The following is a 21,163-nucleotide window of genomic DNA, read 5'->3' as shown; positions in this document are numbered from 1 at the left end:
TTGATAGCCTTATCGAGCGAACAATGAGCGCAGCATAAAGTAGATTTCATAAGATGCATTAAGAACTCTTAAAGTACGCATAACACGTTACCAACAGTCGAGGAATAGAAGCTTGATGGCTTATTTCGTGCAGTACACAACCACACTACTAGATCTGATTGGGCAGTTCTCCCGCTGCCAGCATGGTCAGCACAATTTTAGCAAAAGAAGTTGGTAAACAGTTTGCAACGCGTGTATTTACTTGTCTTGGGCGTATTATACTACCTCCGCAGCATCTGTTTAATGTATCCAGCAGAAAGTAAAGCTTAAATCATTTGCCGTTACTAACTAGGAATAATTTATTGATCTTTTTAACAAGGTGACTACTAAGCTACATACGTTACCACATCTCTCGTAAACACCACAGTATATCTTGAAGTAATCGTGACATTCTTTCGAAAATTTTACATGAACCTCAACTTGGTAGACTTCCTCAGAATAATAAACATTTCGTGCTAAGTGATGACACACATATTTGCAAACAGAAGGGCAGGAAAAACGATACAAATCGTCCGTTATTTCTTTAAATTTTATGGCTTTTAACCAGTACACAATGTGATATTCCAAAGTATACGAGCATAAATAACTTTAAAATGGTTGCTACAATCGATACCGGCTATGTCTTCATATTGTATGTGCGCCTTTGGGTGCATGTCATCGTCTGTGATTCGTTCCCACCGTAATGTATGCTGCTGCATGTAATGCGTACCTGCTATAGTAATTACATGAAGCAAAAATGACCACTATTTAACTTAGGTGAAATGGCACTTCGCCTATTATACTATATATACTTTTGTAATAGAACCATCTTAAGAAGGCTATGTACGTGGACATATAAAAACGCGTTCACTAACAATCCAGTAAGTATTAATATTTCAAGTCAATAACATTCACGAACTATATAGCAAAACTAGCTAAACTGCATTTTACTACCTCCACTCACTGATAAGTTGGTGCTTTTTGCACCAAGTAAACGGTTAGTATTCAGTTAGTGAATATGCAGACCTCGTTTAAGAGCACAAGTTTGAACAAATGGTGATGTTTTAATATTACTTAGGCTAAACGTATTAATGCTAAAATGGCAACTTAGCGACTCATCGTGTAGGGGAGGGGGGGTGGCGCATTGCCTGCTTTCACTAGCAACCCGAACCAATGCTTTCAAAGATCTATTCAATCTCTCTATGTGTGGTTCATATGGCTCATATTGTACAACAGGTTACCGAGTACATCGTGTACTAATGAATGCTGCACCTTTGCGAGAGAGTTTCGGCCAAGAGCGTCCGTGTGTGTAAGCTGGCGGCGGGGAAGTAATGAAAAAAAAAGGAGGCGGTGATATGTGGTGAGACGGCACGCAAGATGGTATACGAAAGCTTGCACTAAACGCAAGTATCGCACCAGCGTCACTACGCATCACAGCAGTTCTTTTTTTTTTTTTCGAATATGCATGCGAGTCACGACGGTGGCAGAAGCAAAAACAAGTGAACGTTGGGGAAACAGCAGGCGGCTGAGGCACCACCGAGAGAGGAAAATCACGCGGTGGAAGGGGCATATGGCGCCACAGTAGTTCCGTATGACGGATTTAGAGTCAGACTTACTAGTGTTTGAAGTTTGAAAAAGAGCAACGTACACGAAAATGTACTCTATCTTCGGAAAAAACGCAATGCCATTCCCATTCCATGCAAAATGAGCTTAATTTTACTCCCAATTCATTCCTGCAAGTGTTGTCCCCATTCCATTGCACGACGATAGTAATACCACGAGAACAAAACAAATGACACAAAGACAATAAGGACATGAGGGACTTCTTGTCTATGTACGGTCGTTTTGTTCTCGCGCTATAACTATCGTCATGCCATACCAACTAGCCCAAGCCGGCACACTTTCAATCCACCATCGCGAAAATGTGGAATGATTCCGGGTTCATTCCGACGCTGGAGAGTTAACTCCGCAACCCTGCTTCCTAGCGGTTCGACGACGCGTTCCACAAGCGGAGAGAAATTCCTAGCTCTTTTTCTGGGGGGTAAATGTGCCAATACATCTAATACTTGACTCAATCGTTGTTTCGCAGGTGCCATAGCTGTGCGGCAAACTGTGCAGGGGAGTCAGGCTTTGCATTACGCAAAACTTCGCCGAAAGGCAACGCTATGTGTCTTGTCGAGGCAAAAATTGAAGGTGAAAGAGAACGCTGGATGACAGAGATTCGCAAAAAGAAGAAGGCTGCGCCTAGAAAATTTTGGTGCCACCTAAAGGAAAAGAATTTGGAGATAGTGATTGATTGATTGATTGATTGATATGTGGGGTTTAACGTCCCAAAACCACTATATGATTATGAGAGACGCCGTAGTGGAGGGCTCCGGAAATTTAGACCACCTGGGGTTCTTTAACGTGCACCTAAATCTGAGCACACGTGCCTACAACATTCCCACCTCCATCGGAAATGCAGCCGCCGCAGCCGGGATTCGAACCCGCGCCCTGCGTGTCAGCAGCCGAGTACCTTAGCCACTAGACCACCGCGGCGGGGCAATTTTGGAGATAGTGAATCGCATATGTACCATTATCAGAGAATATGGTCATGCGGCTAAAGTCATCCTTCTAGGGGACATGAATGCTAACATACAGCCCATTGATGAATTTCATACACCAATGACAGGTTATTGCTAGATTTCTGCGAGCAACATAGCGTTGAGATAGTTAAAGCGGGTTCTAAGTGTGTGGGGCAGATTACGTGGTAGGTCAGACACAGGCAACCGAGTATTGATTGTTGTTTTATGACAAAGAGAACCAATGGCAAACTTAGAGAGATGGGAATACAAGAGGAAGACATTAACAGCTTGGGTCGTGATCATAAACGCATAACTTTACAAATGGGATATAAGACTTGAAATAAGAACATAGAGTCATAGTTTTGAACCTCGTATCTAAATGACACAGAAATAACAAATATAGCCACAAGAGTAGAGGACAAAGTAGGAAAACTACTAGTCAAACTCTGAGAGTTTAGTTAGATTTTATATGTAATGACGAAATAGATGGAAAAGGAGAAGAAAATTATTTGCTGGAAAGCAAAGAGAAAGCCAAAGAAATTTGTGGAACAGAGAAATCCGGGAAGCGATCGTTAAGCGAAGTGAGGCATCATGGAAGCACAGGCGTGTAAAAAAGGAGGAGCGACCACAAGATAAAGTCAACAAAAGATGGGAAATATATTTGGAGAAAAAAACCATTATGCAGAAATCGGTTGAGGCGAAAATAAAGGCACAAGTGAACCCTGGACGACAGAGATTCGCGAAAAGACGAAGGCTGTGCCTAGAATATTTTGGAGCCACCTAAAAGATACAGGTAGGAAGCACGGAGCAAGAATTCTCCGTGGTAGGAAGCCTGCCACAATGCAACAACATATGGTAGATGAAGGAGGAAATAAATTGGAGGGGTGCGAAGCACTAGGTTATTTCCGAAAGGTAACAAAGAGAAGATTCGTCTAAAACGGTTGCCCAGAGGACTTCTCTGGTGAGTTAAAGTAAGAAAAAGAAAGCAACCGAGCAAGAGGTAGCGCTTGAGAATTTCAATTGGAAGAAGGCTGAGGATCAATTCTTAAGCGCACTACTCGGGGCTTAGATGGGGTTCCTGTCTACCTCATTAATGAACTATGGCACGGCACTAAAGAAGCATTGCTGAAATCCATAAAAAAGTGCTTACTGGAGAAGGCAATACTAGACAATGGTCGAAAAAGTAGAATATGTGAGTAAAGAGTAACATTGTTCGTATAGAGCGCTAGCCATTACATCTGTGCTATACAGGTTGGCAATGCAGGCAGTAAAACTACAGATAGAAACGTGGGCAGAGCAAGATGATATTTTGGGAGAAGTTCAGACTGGATTCCGAACAAACAGGTGGTTCGACGATAGCCTTTTTGTTCTTACTCAGTGTATACAAATATCTAAAATAGAAAACAAACCCTTATACGTAGCTTATTGAGGTCATTCTGAGGTTATCCTGCCTGAGGAGGTAGAGAGATATAACATAAATTGATATTTTTTTTGTTATAATGATATCGATTTATTCGAAGCAAGTCAGACATTAGGCCAACATAAAAAGAAAGGTTTCGTTTGTTGTTGTTTTTTCTTGCAAGACTGGTGGCACACATTTCTTCGCCCTGTTATAAAGGGGACACTCACAGCATCCATCCATCCAGTCCAGAGTCTGGCGTCGATTCCACCGAGGAGGATAATCAAACGGGAACTTTCCAAACACGGCCTACATCGAGTAGTAGTATCTTGCTGAGGGCTCCATTTGGCACGCGCGGAAGTACGGATTCCACTGAAAGTGCTCATTAGCGCCAGTTGGTTCGACGAAACAAGGAACAGCGTGATCCACGGGACGGACCAAGCGCAGATTTCCGCCAAAGCTATATTTTCTAAGAGGGAAGTACATGACCACCTAAGGGAAATTTTAAATTTTATGAAGGCTTCTAGTGGCAGCCATATAGTCACGCACATTTCCATATGTGGTGGCCGTGCCATATTTCATCAATTTAAAAAATACTAAGGCGTTGTGGTGACCAACCAGTGCGGGAACGACAAAAGGATGATTTGTGCTTGAGTGTACATACGGGTCATCGATAGCGCTGCTCACCAACGAACTTGCTAATATCCGCGTGCACAATGACATTTTCTATTGAGATAGCAATCGGACACCCTCGGCTGAATTTCGCCGCCAGCGTCGTGCACCGTATATATATATATATATATATATATATATATATATATATATATATATATATATATATGTGTGTGTGTGTGTGTGTGTGTGTGTGTGTGTGTGTGTGTGTGTGTGTGTGTGTGTGTGTGTGTGTGTGTGTGTGTGTGTGTGTGTGTGTGTGTGTGTGTGTGTGTGTGTGTGTGTGTGTGTGTGTGTGTGTGTGTGTGTGTGTGTGTGCAAACGCAAGAAAGAAAAAAATTCAGAAAAAAGACTCCGGCGCACGGAATCGAACATGGACCTCTGCGTCGTGAATGCGAGGCGTTAATTACTGATCCTCCGAGGGGTACCCCCTTCAACGTTCAAACGGCAACTATTTACATATACCACTTACCGCTGTTGGCGGGCATCTCAAGAGGAGGGGGGAACTATTGCGTTTCCAGCTTTATCAGCAAGATGGCTCAATGAGCGCACGGCGGCTCTCATCTCTCACGCGTACTTTGGTCCGTGGAGAGGAGGGGAGCGGATGATCTCTCAAGCGCCCTTATCTCCCCGTGGGGAGGATCATCCATCTTGGCTGGTGTTGGGCTTGCACAGGAACGATTCTGTTGTAGTTACGGTGTGCACAAAGGTCACTGCAATCGTTCCACAGCCTCCATTTGCGAAAAGGGCGTGCTTTTCAGACACAGCGAATTAACAACTGAGATGCTTTTTGCGTTCATCTGTAACTGTCAGTACGTCTCCTGCATAATTTGTGCGTGAGAAACGTGGGGCACGTTTTGATCTGTTTGCCATTTTGCGCATGACCTTCCAACTTGTTGCTATCATGTTCATTGCTTCGCCTTTGTTTTTTTTTTCTCATAACATTTAACATACATTGGTCCGCCGGACCCCTTCCTCACATCGTTTCATGTATGGATTAACGTTTCGGTTGAATGTCACTGCTTGTTTTATCATTGTCCTGTGGTTTGAGCTGTTTCTAGTTTTCTCGAAAAGCTGAATTATCAAGCACACCAGTAGATAATTTTATTTAAAGCGATAATTACAGAAAGTGCGCAGTATCTTGACACCACCCAAATGACGCCATGGCGTCGCTTCCTCGCTCGGGCACCACAACAGTGGGACCTTTCTTCGTTCAATCAGCAAGCGAACGTGACCGATGGCATCAATGAAATGTGGCTATCTGCCTTTGTTAAGAACTTCATGTTTTCGAAAGCTGCGCATCCGCTATTGCGAAATCACGCTGCCGCCAGTTTGCTGTGAAACGTTGCTTACGTCACTCATATTGAAAAGTGTGCCTCACATGCAAGCAGTAGACTGACGATCCGCAGCTGAATTAAAAAGTGAGGGCCAGCGTGAAATGTAGAATATTACCTTTGTGCTTTACATGAAACTGAACGTGAAGAAAAGATGTGCACAGTAGCCACTCGTAAAAGTTTATTATCCGGCTAAAATTGCGCACAAATATAACAACACATGTTCAAAGAGTGTGAGGGAAGTACAACGGCGAGCGCAGATAAGTTACAAAAGGCTCGAAAAGTGAAAATTGAGTACGATCAGAAGGTGCTCATTGAATATCCGCTGCATTCGATTTCACGGCTCAGCCTTAAACGTAATGCGACCAGTCGCTATCTTGGTTCAGAACACATCAACGAACCCAGATTCCAAGCCAAATAGCGGCTCGGCTTGGCAGTTAGTGCGCCGTGTCCACCACTCTAGCACGTCCGGATGCTGTCGCCGTGGCTCTGGCATCTCTCGAAGTGCGTGGCACAAAGGACAAAGCAAATCGCGAACGACAACCACCGAGCAGTGCTCCTTCCACTCGAAGTAACTCTCGTACTTCTGACGATCATCAAGCAAGCTTCGCAGATACTTGGCCAATTCTCCTTCACCGTACAGCTCTGCAGAGCTCACGACTGAATGCTCGGGCAGGGGCAGTGTTACGCCAGGTGGCGTCAGAACTACAGGTACCACATCGTAGTTGAAGGACTCGTAAATGAGCTCGTCAGCACTCGGAAAGCAGACAGGTTCTAGAGAAACCACGATGAAACGGTAGCGCCGGGCGATGTAGCGGACGCACTCGGACGGAGTGCCGCAGTCAGACGCTCCACAGCCTGGAAAAAGGCGGATGTGGACGACGCCGCCATCGTAGCCTGAAGCACCGGAAGCTTCTGTTTTGAATCGGTTCAACTCGCAGTCGTCCACAAGCCACGCCACCTCCTTTCGCGGTTGCTGCCTAGAACGGCGAGAATGACGTCTGCCGATAGAAGAGTCGCAATGAAAGTCGCCGTACGGGATCACCACGTCCGAGTCATCGCGATGGCCGGTGGTCCAGTTGAACAAGTGCGCTACTTGCGGCAGGGAGAGGGACGAATTCAAGTGCCTCTCCGCAGGGTACATCGGGGGCAGATGGCTCCTGGCCCAGAAGACCCACATCTGCGGAGCCGTGCGACTGCCAGGCATGTCGTGCAGGTTCAAGCTCTCGGCAAAAAACACGATGGCGTCACTTCTCTCCAGGAGGTGCCGGTTGTTCGTGATTTCACACTCATCGTCTCCGTAGGACTCGCACTGCATGGTGATATTCCAGTCGTCAGCTTCGGAGCTGATCCGCTGCGCTAGTAAATGCTCTCGATGCCCGAGCGTGTTCCACAGCAATATGCGGGGGAACGTATTGTCGTCCGTGCGATTGCGCCACGGAAGCCACGGCGGCTGCGGTACTGGAGTGGTAGGCGTCGGCTTAAGGCTCTGGAGGATGGTGATAACAGGTGCGACGATAGCGGCCACAAAGATAAAGACAATACTGATCAGTAAGCACCAGCGACCACTTCGCCTTTCAAACCAAGTGCGGTGCGAAAAACCATACGAACGAAGGTCGTCATAAGTTTCTATTGACTCTGAACGTGTATGCTCTTGTAGAGGCTGATCCCCTGAAGTGAAGCTATGCCTTAAAGAAGCCTCTGTGGAAGCGATAGGGTCGTACGTCCTACATCTGGAGCTTTCTGCTTCGGGTACAGTTTGAACCTGGTGACGTGGACTACGCGCTAGCGCTTTTATAGCCACTTTTTGGGGACATTCGCCTCGTTGATCTTCTCCATTTATCGTACCCTGGGTGGTGACCTCGTCATCGGCGTGGTGTCTCTTCTCACATTGTATGCTTGCTCGGGCATCCAATAAAATCACTTCATTATCGTCTCCTTCCCCGTCGCTCTCCACAAGACGAGCGTGCTCGGAGGACGCACTACTCGAGGTCCGGGAACTCGTGAACACTGCAGAGGGGTGCGATATGCTGAGAATACGGCTGTTTGATCGCAGGTCTGCCATGAAAATTCTGCGAAGAAATGCCAGACGAAGACGCATTCAGTGAAAGCTCCACACCTTAAAGAAGCAGCAAAACACACGCAATTCATTCACGCGCCTACGACAGTACTTAAGCCAAAATACGCAATACGCAAAGTGAAACACAGATGCCGAAAAGTTCCGCATGCAGTTCTCGTGGTCTGCCATTTTACACTTGCCCGAGGTGCTTGTGGACAAACATCACAAAGGTGATGGCTGTCATAACGCTGATGTTTTGTATACCCACGCTTATGCGGTTGCACTTTTTTTATGTGGGCACTCTTCGCGGTTACAAAACGCTTGCAGTGCTGTAACGATTCTTATTTTTCTTTTCACAAAAATCACCGCTATGCTACACCACAACAAGACAGCCGACACGGGTACTTCACCGCAAGAGTTCAAAAATTGTAAATCAAGCCTACTGAGAAAAATCAAGCAAATGAACGAACGAACGCTTAGCATCTACTTTCATATACTGACGATTAGTCTGCGTGTGCTGTGCCAATGCAACTTCGTGCAGGTCAAGAGCTACAACATTTGTTCAAAGTCGCAAGAACGACTCGCAAGAACAAGAACGACTCGAACATTAAGAGCCCATGGTGCCCCTGATCTCTTAAAACGAGTTGACATCTTACCTCGTGTTGTACCGTGAGAATGACTAGGGCGTGTCCACCGCCGGTCCGCTTCTGAAGATGATTGAAAGTTTGCGCCTAGATCGCTTCGTTTTTCAATGAACGCGAAGAAGAAAGAGAAATGTGTGATGAAGTGTCGAGCCACGAATCGGTAATACACGAGCGCCCCTTGAGCAGGATTGAAGAGTGTGTTGTCACATATGTCAATTGATTCGACCATGGCTCACCCTCTCTCTGACGAACTCGGAAATTCTGTCTGATCAAAAGTGATAACCAGGGCATGATTCGCAGATAGACCTTGCTACGTTGTGCTTCCTGTATAACAGGCCTTGATGCAGCTACGGTTTGGAGCCACTCGGTGGTTATGGTGCTCGACTGCTGAATCGGTTGGATCGAACCAAGATATGGGTGCGCGTTAAAAAAACCCGAATTCCAATCTCTCATAATCATAGCGTGATTTTTGCACGTTAAACCCAATCAATTATTATGATAGCAGCCACACTCAGATAGCAGCAGGGTACTTCGGCGCCCATTAACTACTACCATTCCCTTTGTAACGCCATACTATGTACCAATTGCGCAGTTTAGGCACAAATGTTTATTGCGCCCATTTTTTTTTATTTTGCGGGCAACTGCCATGAGCAGACAAAAACGAACAATTAATAGCAAGAACAATATAAACTGTCTAATCGGGCGTTTTCCGTTGGTAGAAGTTTTTGCCTTGCTTCAAAAGTGAAATCGCAATCCTGCATGATTAGGCATTTAAGTAGAACACAAAAGAATATTTTGTCGTGTGCTATGTCAGCAATGCGTGTTCTCTCAAGGCTTAATAGAGTGCGTAACATTTTTTTTCTTCAACTCTTTCTAGGGCTAGCTGCTGGGGCACACTGTGTTATCGATACTGGCGGTGATGGGCATCCACAGGATGGTGTACTGTTATGTTGAGAGTGATCACTTGGGCTATTGCTGTAAACCGGGCTTTTGCTTCAGGATCAGGGTTTCCGACATTTGCGGGTCATACGAGCATCTGGAGTTTGGGGGGATGTGTCACCGAAGCAGTTCCAAAATGGGCGTTCCATCACAGTCTGCGCAGCTCTTCGAAGCTTAGGTGCAATGTAGCCATTGCTTCCACCGCACAAGGGCTTTTAACAAGCATAATGTTTTGTAACTGGCGCAAAGCTAGGAACATGAAAAAGAGGGGAGGAAAGAGGCAAACGGGAACCGAACTATACCAACTGTTTATTGCCGCTGCAGGCTGAGAAGCAGGTAAACTTCCACACATGCGCAGTAGTGGGGAAGAGTTCGGTATCTGTCTTTTTCCTCCCCTCTTTTTTCATGTTCCTATAGTTTTGCGCCAGTTACGACTTGTTCAGCTAACTAATGCACCAACTCGCCTAAAAACAAGTTCTTCTGGTGCCCTTACCATGGAGCTTACAAAGGGTACCACCCTCTTCTATCTTTATGATATTCACGATTCACTATGATGAACACGATAGTATTCACTGCCGTGAACATTTTCTTGAAACTAGGATGGAAAGGATACGCCCTGCCACGGCGTTAATTTGCGGAAGTGCTCATCTGCATACAAATAATATATGTGTACTTAAGTCCCATAGTCAAGATCCGTAGAAGAGGGCTGTGACAATTTCGACCATTAGGTGTGTTTTAGAGCGCACTGACATCGCACAGTGCAGTGGCCTCCAGCAGTTCACAGCTGGGATCGAACCCGCGACTTTCGGGGCAGCATCCAAGTGCTACCGCGCCACTGAGGCGGAAAATGCACAGCACGGTAGCCGTCCACAAAAGAAGTACCAGTTGATGAATCTTCCTTCGCAGTCCAAAACTTTTACCCACTTTCCGCCTCTACCAGTCCGAAATTCTTTCGATGGAATCACGAAGAGTAGCACAAACTGTGGAAGAAAAACTGACCAGATATTTATTTTTGCTCCTGCATTCATCAGGCAACTTTTTAGCGATGTTTGGGCAGCGCATGATACCACTCAAATTATTCTCTGGGTACAGGTTGGGGTTCTTACTTCAAGTTTTGCAGAACAGCAAAGGTGTTTTCTCTACCGCCATCGTCGTCGTCTTCGTCACTCATTTCTGTCGAATCACTGTCATCGCTGTCTGGTGGAGGCACGTAATTCTCTCCCTCAAGAAAGTCGTCCTCGCTTTCGTTAAAAGCACCACCGTAGATCGCACTTGGTGAAAGCGTGACCAGGCTTCTCAGCGAACCACGCCCGAGTATGTACGTTCTACTAGGCTCCGTGCTGAACGTAGCGCGGCACCCTAGTGTAAAGACAAGTGAACCGCAACCATGGCCACCGAGATAGCGGGCGCGCGGCGTGTTTCTCTCCGGCCGTCCCGATCGCCGTGCTCTCCAGCAAAATGAACAAGTATCGCCTCGCGCTCCCGGCTACCGTGAGAGGGCGCAGATTCTGGCGGCGGTGAACACCGCAGCTGACAGCAGAGCGCATGGAATTCCCGCGTGCGCATGTTTTTCTTTTTTTTTTAAGACGATAGTCTTTTTGGAGACTTTTTCGTCTGTCTGTCTATCTGTACATTTGTCTGTTTGTCCGCCCTTAGCGGTACCTTGAACGGCACCAAAGTGGCGAAATAATAATCAAAACGGCAGACCCCATCCGCAGCGCCCACCAATACTGCTCAACATTCAGAGTTCATACTTGTGCGATTATCAATTAAAAACAATCATTGTGCATATCTGAGGCACCATAACACCACGTCAATATTCTGTGTGTGTGTCTCTTACTAGAAAAGGCATACATAAGTAATTTATAAGGACCGTGGCGTTTATCACGCTGCGCTGACCAGGCAACGCTTGCACGAAAAAGCAAGTGTTTCCAATGCTTTGCTAAGACGACATGGTGGTGGCACGTACCCGTTGCCTTGCGTTCTACACCTTATCACCCCCGAGACAAGCGTGCAGGGCGCGCGCGCTTCGTTTTCCAAGAAAACTGGGAGATAGAGCTCACGTGTGACGTGACTTGATGCGCTCGTTCGCTTCCGCTGCACGCTCGAGGCACTCTAACGCAGCGCCTCCAGAATACCATTCACCAATTTTGTTGCGCAGAACATCACATAAACGTTTTGTTCACTCTCTCCAGACGACGACATTTCCAGTGTAACATACAGATACGGGGCCATTTTTTTTTTTTTTCGCGTACGAGCAAGAATCACCACCAGAATTTTCTGGCTGAACTGAAGGAAAGTATTTTTTGTTACTGCATTTATTTTGGTCCCATTTACGAAGAAAAGCATGGCAACTGCAGCGTTTTCCGGACAGGTTATTGTAAGTAGGTATAAATTGGTCTGCGGAAGTATTACTTTTTTTTTCATTACGGTTCGCTTTGGCTCGGTGCTAAACATCTCGATTTGAAAAATATACAGGCATTCTAGCATTCCTCTTTTCTGTAAACTTCGATAGGTTAAACTGCGTTAAATATCGTCGTTGATTTTAGTGCTCTCGAATCCTGTATCATAATTTTACTGTTGTATCACGCACGGATATTTATGAGGTGGTCAACCGAAGTGCAGTTACGCTATAGATAACTGAGTATCATGTTAATATCATTGAAGTCAGGTACGTGAAAAGTAATTTTGCCGGAATATTGTAGAAGGCTTCGATTACCCGATCTACATTAAGTCCCCACGTTTTAACAGTGAATGTGCCTGAGTTGTGATCGTCTCTTTTTTGTCATCTGAACTTTGATTATTTTTTGATCGCATAAAAGCAATATCAGTTCTCTCGGCTGCATCCTAATTGAAGGGTCGAATATGTAGCATAACGGCGTCTATCTATTGAAAACTAAGTATTCGCCGAAGAAGACAACAAGCAAAGTATTTTGATGTTCGTTCTTACGTTGTCCAACGTTATCCATTGAACACCGTAAAATTCATAGGGCGAATGGGTGACCATAAGTGACTAAAGCGTGCCTGTAACCTGCCCGTGGTCGTCGCAGAACCAGTGACGTTCAGTCTAGGCACAGTCTAGACGCATGGCGACCGCCTGCGCCCTATTCCCTGATCCTGCTTCTGCGGCTCTACGGGATGATTCCTTAAACAGCGTTATAATGGAAAACAACGCTGGTTCCATGAAAGGAAAGAAAAAGCAACCCTTTTAATCGAGAGTAACCCGTGAGAATAGAGCGTGGCACTCTTGTGACTTCACTTGTTGATTGCGCTGTCATTTTGTTTTCTTTGCCAGTGCCCTTCCTTCAATACAGCCTGCAAACTTCGAAGTACAGTAAATTTCTAGCACATCTGGATCTCTTGCAGAGTTATCGCAATTATAAGCGCTCCAATATTGGTGGCACAAGTCAAGCAAAACAAGTCAATTTGAGAATATATACGCCCAAGCATTGTCTTCGCCTCTCGTGCACCTTGACTCGACATTCCCAAGTGAAGATAAACTTATATAAAAGCGCAAAACTGTTTTTTTTTTTTCACGCCACATAGAAGCAAGAATGGCTTAGAAGTGCGGATGCTTACTGTAACCACGACAGGGTGATTGATTGTGTGGCCCTCGAGCAATTCTATCGTGTGTTGCCTGAAGATGCCAGACTCTGGCTTCAGGACAGAATGAAGGGAACAGACATTGACAAGAGTGGAAACTTGGGCTAGTTGGTGCGTAGTCATATTTGCAAGATGTTTCAGCGTGCGAACAAAGGAAAAAGGACAGGGTAGACAGAAAGAGCGCTGACTTCCAACTAACTTTATTTGACAGAGTGGCAAGAATATATACTGCTAAAAAGGATGATAACAGAGCATGAAGGTAAAGGCACGCCTAATCTACACATCAGTAACAAAACACGTGTGACAGGTCCTCTATTGTCTCAAAGCCCAGCTAGGTAATCAAGTTCAGCCTGTGATAAAGCAATCGATGATGTGCTTACACATTTATCTCCTAGCAAGTGTATTTTTTCGGCTTCAATAATTTCTCGGGTAAGCTGGTCGCTGTGCCTTGCCAATATTGAGCACTGATCAAAGAGAGGGGTGCACCCACAATCTCGGCAATGAATGCCAAGATGCCCTTGTACCACATTGTGCACATTGTTTCGGTGTTCTTGGAGGCGGTCATTTATGCACCTGCCGGTTTGCCCGACATAGATGCACCCACACGTCAGTGGAATCAAGTAAACGACTCCCACTGCGCATGGGATGTAGCGTGTCCTGTGCGCGACAGAGCACGAGGCAGAATTTGCACGAGGTGCATTGACCCGTTTGCAAAGCCTCTGCAATTTTTCCGGGGCAGAAAAAACCACAAAAACGTTGGCGTCTCGAGCAATCTTTTTTAGCCTGTGTGATACGTCGTGCACGTAAGGCAGTACGACAGGCCGGCTCTTTCTGACACTGTTTCGCTTATCCGGTTTGTCGCCTCGCTTCAAGACAGAGACCAGCTTTTCCGCCACCGAAACGAGAACATGCGCGGGGTACCCAGCTTTAGTAAGCCGCTCTACTTGTAGAGCAAAGCTGTGGTGTACCATGTGGGGGCATGACTTCTTTAAGGCATTGACAAGGCAGAGGTTAGCGATGCCCCGCTTGACCAATTTAGAGTGAGCTGAGCTGAAAGGCAGAAGAGGCTTGCCGCTTCTTGGTTCATACATCCAGCAAACATGTCGGGAGTCTAACAAAAGCTTCAAATCTAGAAACTTCAGGTTGGTATCAGTGGGTGATTCATGGGTTAGAACTAGTACTTTCAGGCACTCTCGGAAAACAGTCAACACGTCAGAGGAAATGGTCTGAAAATTCTGACTATCACATTTCAACAACACTAAGTAATCATCAACAAAACGGCAAACTTTAAAAACTACAGAGTCGTCAAGCTTGTTTGACAAGACGCGATCATGATGTGCTAGAAATATGTCACTAAGAATGGGTGCCAAACATGAACCAATACATATTCCACTTTTTTGTAAGTAGTTTTTGTCCTCCCGTGATACAAAAGTGGCCTTCAAATAAAAACTGAGTAATTCTAATAAGCTGCTGTTGTGAATTCCAGTACGCGTTTGAAACGCTGATGATCCTAACCTGTCTATGTGTTCCTCTACACATTTAAGTAGTTGGTCATGTGGCAAAGAGTAATACAAGTCCTTAATATCCACAGACATTGCGTGGAGTCCTGTGTTAGTTCGTCCAATAATGTCAATAACATCGTCAGAGTTCTTGGCCAAAAAAGGATCGTCTATTGTTATTTGTTTTAGCTTTTCCTGCAAAAAAAGTGCTACAGACTTTTGCCAGGTCCCCCTTTCTGTTACAATGACCCGCAATGGGCAGTTAATTTTTGAGTTTTCGCAGAAAAGAACAGGTCAAGGCTAAGCTTCTTGCAACTATCTATCGCCTTCGAAAGCTTTTGAAACCCCAGGGCCCCGGTAAGAGTTTTTGCATGCTTCTTAAGCTTATCCAGACCAATCTCATCATTCTCGTCGAAAAGAGACTGCATTGCATACATAGCTTTCACCTTAAACAAAAGGCACATTCCTTGTCACTTCTGCCGGCTGACCAGGAAGGTGGTTTTGCGGTTCTTCTTCGTTCAATGTTTAAGCAAAGTCATTCGCCCGCATCAGAATGGATTTCCTGGGCACATTCCGAACTTCTACCGCAGGGAACAGGCGGATCATTGTCGCCGCTGATTACTTGTCTCGCTACGTAGAAACTAAAGCCATGCCGAGGGCCACAGCAGCAGAAGCGGCTCATTTCTTCATAGAAAAAGTCGTCCTTCGGCACGGTACTCTAACAGTTCTCATCACGGATAGAGGAACTGCGTTTATGGCAGAACTTTTGGAGTCGGTTCTTTTGCTCGGTGGTACAGCTCACCGGAGAACAACGGTGTACCATCCAAAAAACGAACAGACTAACAGAGCGGCTTAATAAGACACTCTCAGACATGCTCTGCATGTATACCGACACAGAACACAAGAACTGGGATGAAATCTTGCCTTATGTGACCTTCGCCTATAATTCCGCCTGGCAGGAAACTACCGGAATGACGCCGTTTAGTTTAATACACGGGCGCGAAGTCAATACAACGTTGGACGCTATGCCGCCGCCCGAGTGTGACGACACTCATGCTGACGCCGAAGAATTTGGTCAGCACGCCGAAGAAGCCCGACAGCTAGCCCGCGTGCATATTTGTCACCAGCGACACAAAGATGCGAAACGGTACGACCTACGACATAAATTGGTGACCTACACACCAGGCGACAAGGTATGGGTCTGGATCCCAATAAGTCGACGCGGACTTTCAGAGAAGCTATTACGACGATACTTTGGCCCATATCGAGTCAACCGACGATTGAACCACATCAACTATACGAAGTAGTTCCCGACGCCGACTGCAGTTCCCGTCACCGAAACCGCCCACCCGAGATCGTGCATGCCGTCCGGATGAAACCCCACTTGTCCAGCTAACTCTCGCTTTTCCTGTGGGTGCCAGTGCAGGCGACACCACGGTGTCAGCGCGGTGTCGTCTCTTCTTCTGTCCTTGTCTATATTTTGCATATATATATATATATATATATATATATATATATATATATATATATATATATATATATATATATATATATATATATATATATATATATCTTTGCACTGTTTTTACTTCCCGCATTTGTGCGTTTTATAAGTAGAGCGCCTTGGCTGCGCATCGGGGCGATGGCATTTTTGGAGGAAGGCAAATGTCACGTACGTCCTGTGAAAAAGACGAAGGCGAAGCTGCATAAGCACATCTGTACGCTTTTATGCAGAACGCAACAACGAGAAAGACGAGGAACTCTCAGGCGCGCGGTAAATAAAAAACCGTCCCGCTGCCCCGCTGCTGCTTTTCTCAGCTTCTTCAAATACGACATCTGTCTTCACGTCACGACATTATATATATATATATATATATATATATATATATATATATATATATATATATATATATATATATATATATATATATATACGTGACATATGAAACGATGGTTGGTAGACGAACGAAGAGAAGGAAGAAGTGCAGAATGGAATAACCATGGCGTATGAGCCAGGCCGCGTCTCCCATTCATCATAGCGTCATACGAGTTGACGGGATGAAGACCTCCCAGCCACTTCATCAGTGTCTCATCATCGACGCAGTTCTCCACAAGACGCCCTGACCATACATCCACTACGGAATCACCTCCAGGCCGCACACAGTGACCAGCACCATGCCAGAATCATCGACTGACCTTCCCATCCCCAAGTACACCGGAGCACGGACGATGCACCTGTACAGGACTGGTTCGACCTGTTCGCGCTCCACGAAACTGCTGCATCATGGTCGGAACGGGAGATGGTCGCCAACTTTACCGACTACGTCTCCGGTATGGCCTTGAAATTCTACCTCACCCACATATTTCAAAACGACGAGTCATGGGAAAAGATAAAACAAGAAATGATGGTTTGGTTTAAAGAATACAGTGACGACTATGACAAAGACTTGCTTGTAACCCACCATCCACAGACAAATGCACTCGGTCGTCACAGTCAATAGCAGCCTTCACGAATTGACTCCTCAAGTGCATATAGTTCAAACACTCACCGTTTGCCTTGTAATGACACCGTGTCCACGATAAGCGAACAGTCGACGCATCGAGAAACTACCCAACCCCGCCATGACGACTCGAAAAGGTGTTTCTCATCTCAAGACTTTATTTCTATGGTCCAGCAGACTGTGCAGATTGAGCCTAGTAATGCCACGTCACCTGTGGTATCCTCATCCAGAGCTCACCAATCCAAGTACCGAAAGAATGCAGAAGTAATACAAACATCAAACCTCGCACGCAGCTGTCTGTCAGAAGCGTCCATACTGGACCACATTACCGGAGCCTCTGAAGAGCATTTTAGCAATGATGGCGCATTAACAACTATACCCGACCCGCATGACACAGCTCACTATGCGTCAGCTGTTTATGGGACATATTAACTTTCTAACTTTCGAAAGAAGTGAATGCCCAATTCCGAAAGGGGCTCCACTACAGCCATCTCCCGAGCAACATGAGCAAAGCAAGCAAAGCCAAGTTTACAAACACATGCGACCACAAAAGAGACTGGAACAAAGGCATAAACGAACGTGAAATTCAACGGAAGCGCGTTCACCAATTGAAGAACATCGAAAAATAAGATCTCCAAACCAAAAGCCATTTGAAGACGTCAGACACTTTCGCACGAAGAAAAGTCGCCAGAGACGCTCCCTGCGCCTGCTATTACAACCACTGCAACACCACAGCAAACGCCGAGAAAGGCGCGGAAGCACTACTTGCAAACCGCAAGCACTCCGGCACTCTGTTACAATCTGTCGAGAAGCACGCATGCAAGAAGCATCGGGATTGCACCATGCACGACGCGAAATACAACCCCGACGACATCCGAGCTGCCGATGCAACAAGGACGTCCAACTTTGGTCGTTCTTCGCAGCTGCGGAAGGCCGTGTCATGGTCAGTGCAGTTGCGCAGGACGCGGTTATCTTATTCACAACGCCACAGTCAGCCTCGCCCACCAGAACTCCTGCGTTAACCAAACTGCTGCACTCCTCCCTAAAGTCTTTGAAAGTTTACGGAACTTCCCTGGAGCGTAGAACAAATTGTGAATTTTGACATTTATGGCTTTTCAACCTCTCCTAATTTACTTTTTCTTGTTCATAATTCATGCCTTCCGTCGGAGGGAGGGGCCATCGTGTGACGTATGAAGCGATGGTTGGTAGAGGCAGAGAAGGAAGAAGTGCAGAATGTAATAAACATGGCATATGAGCCAAGCCACGTCTTCCAGTCATAGCGTCAAACACACACACACACACACACACACACACACACACACACACACACACACACACACACACACACACACATATATATATATATATATATATATATATATATATATATATATATATATATATATATATATATATATATATATATATATATTATTTAAGGGAAAGAAGTGCATACCTAAGGGCTGGTTTTCCCGTGTTTTCACACAACATTAATTTAACAGACAATAATGCTAAGGAATGTATAGGGGAAGTTATTAAAACCAATTTAATGTAAATATGAAGAAAGAAAAGTGGGTGAAAAAATTACTTGCCATGAGCAGGAATAGATCCTACGACCTTCGAATAACGCGTTCGATGCTCTAACCACGGACTTATCACGTCGGCTTCCCCCCCCCCCCCCCCCGCCACTTTATTGGGTTTATATGGGAATTTAGAGGTGGGAGTGTCAGTCAGCGCCATCTGTAGCCATGGCGGCGAGTGTGGAACACTCTTATATGAGCCTGTGTGGTGTCACGTAGCACGTGAACTTATTACGAGCTGGTAGCTGACCAATAGCCCCTCGTATACAACCTAACGGCACCAAGTCTGCCAGTACGGGACCCTCGTTAATGAATAAGGGAAAGAAGTGCCTACCTCAGGCCTCGTTTTTCCTTGTTTTGAAACACTATAATGAGATCTGACAAAAAGGCTTTCATGACCTCAAAATGACAGTGCGGAAGAAGAACCAGGAACAGTAGGCGCACTGGTCTTGGTGCTCCAGCCAATCAGCTTCAGCCAAAATGGACAGTCCACAAAAGGAACATCAAGAATAATTCCACAGCTGACAATAATGTCAAGGAATGTATAGGGGAAGTTATTAGAACCAATGTAATGTAAATAAGAAAGAAAAGCGGGTAAGAAAATGACTTGCCGTGAGCAGGAACCGAACCTACAATCTTCGAATAATGCGTTCGATCCCCTAACCACTGAGCTATCACGGACTGACACTGACTGACACTCCCGCTGCCCGACACTCCCAAGTTTAAATTCACATAGAAACCCAATAAGGTCATAGCTGAGGGGTTAGAGCATCGAAAGCCTTATTCGAAGTTCGTAGGTTTCATTCCTGCTCACATCAAGTTATTTTTTCACCCACTTTTTTATCTTCTTATTTACATTACAATGGTTCTAATTACTTCCCCTATATATTCCTTGGCATTATTGTCTGTTATATCTCATTATTATTCTGTCAAAACACGGAAAAACGAGCCCTAGGTATGCACTTCTTTCCCTGAATCATTAACGAGGGTCTCGCACTGGCAGACTTGGTGCCGTTAGGTTGTATACGTGGGACTATTGGTCAGCTGCCAGCTCGGAATAAGCTCACGTGCTACGTGATGCCACACAGCCTCATAAAAGAGTGTTCCACACTCGCTGCCATGGCTACAGATGGCGCTGACTGACACTCCCACGTCTAAATTCACAGATAAACCCAATGATATTGCTGGGGGGATAGCCGCCATGGAACGGCAAGGGGTGTTGGGCTCGGCAATCACAGGGCAGCTAGAGCGAAGTAGAGAAGTAAGAGGGGGCAGAATAAGAACAACTGGGTTTGTTTTCGTCTCGAGGTTTTCAGCCGTACTCGTTTTGGGGGTTGTGGCCATAGTTTGCGTGTTCGTAGCCCAATTTCATTCTTTTATAGTGTTTTATAGCACTATTGTCGATCTGTGAGTGCTTTTTGCGCTTGTAAGTTCAGGCATGCTGTTTCCCACACTCGGACTAGGGGCTTTCATCTAATCCGCTTCTCTTTCACCGCAGGATATCCCTGTGGACTTGTTCTTGCGCAATGGTATCTCTGCAGTTCCTGTGGCCTTGGTTCCAACAAATGAGGATACCATAAGGATGAAGAATCCGAAAGTAATTCAAGCTGAGCTGCGAGCAGCCACAACTCATTTCCAGAGTATATCGGAGGTCCAGCAGTTTGGCAAGGGTGGTATCCTCTGTTTGTCGTCAGACCAGCTTTGTGTACAAGACCTACCGAAGTGTTCTGTGTTTGCCTCAAACCCTATGAGCACATTCATCTCGTATCACTTAGCATAAGTGAAAGGGTTTGTGCGAGGCATAGACATTAGTTTGACTCTATCGGAGGTATTGGAGATGTTGGCAGCAGCTCGTGCAATCTCCGTTCATAGGTGTAGCCGTGTTGTTAAGACCAAAGTCCCTACGGAGTCGGTGATTGTGACATTCGCTGGATCAAGCCGACCAATGGAAATCAAGGCGTGGCCCCTTATCTAACGAGTTGAACCGCTCTCACCTCGACCACTGCAGTGTGTTAAATGCTGGCGTTATGGCCACATGGTAAAAGGCTGTAGGTCCGCTCTTAGATGTCAGATGTGCGGGGAGCCTCACAACGCAAATGAATGTCAGAGCAAAGAGAAAAAAAATGTTGCTTTTGCAATGAAGCGCAAAGTGCGGATAATTCAAATTGCTCTGTCAAGGCTCGAGAAATTCAAATTCTCGAAATCGTAGATCGCAGACGCTGCTTCAGAAAAGAGGCCTTAGCGTAAATTTAGGCAAGAAGTCAGGGTCATGCAGGGGTAGCAGCTTGTCATACCACGTCATCTGATGCATCTTTGTCTGAATCCGTAGCGGAAGTGGGCGAAAGAACAAA

The 21,163-nt window shown here is 45.7% G+C and overlaps 1 protein-coding gene across 1 annotated transcript; it reads right to left on the bottom strand.

Moving 5' to 3' along the window:
* Nucleotides 1-6,153: 6,153 nt before the first annotated feature.
* LOC119159821 (alpha-(1,3)-fucosyltransferase C) lies at nucleotides 6,154-8,875 on the bottom strand. Its single transcript, XM_037412663.2, has 2 exons — nucleotides 8,703-8,875; nucleotides 6,154-8,059 (listed from the first exon to the last, which is right to left on the bottom strand). Exon 2 carries the CDS (start codon nucleotides 8,050-8,052, stop codon nucleotides 6,370-6,372), a length of 1,683 nt encoding a protein of 560 aa, XP_037268560.2. The 5' UTR covers nucleotides 8,053-8,059; nucleotides 8,703-8,875; the 3' UTR covers nucleotides 6,154-6,369.
* Between the last annotated feature and the right edge of the window lie 12,288 nt (nucleotides 8,876-21,163).

The sequence above is a fragment of the Rhipicephalus microplus genome, chromosome 3 (genome assembly GCF_043290135.1).
Source record: "Rhipicephalus microplus isolate Deutch F79 chromosome 3, USDA_Rmic, whole genome shotgun sequence".
Taxonomy (NCBI): Eukaryota; Metazoa; Arthropoda; class Arachnida; order Ixodida; family Ixodidae; genus Rhipicephalus; species Rhipicephalus microplus.
Note: the sequence above shows the minus strand (reverse complement) of the source record. Positions and strands in the feature narration are given on the sequence as shown.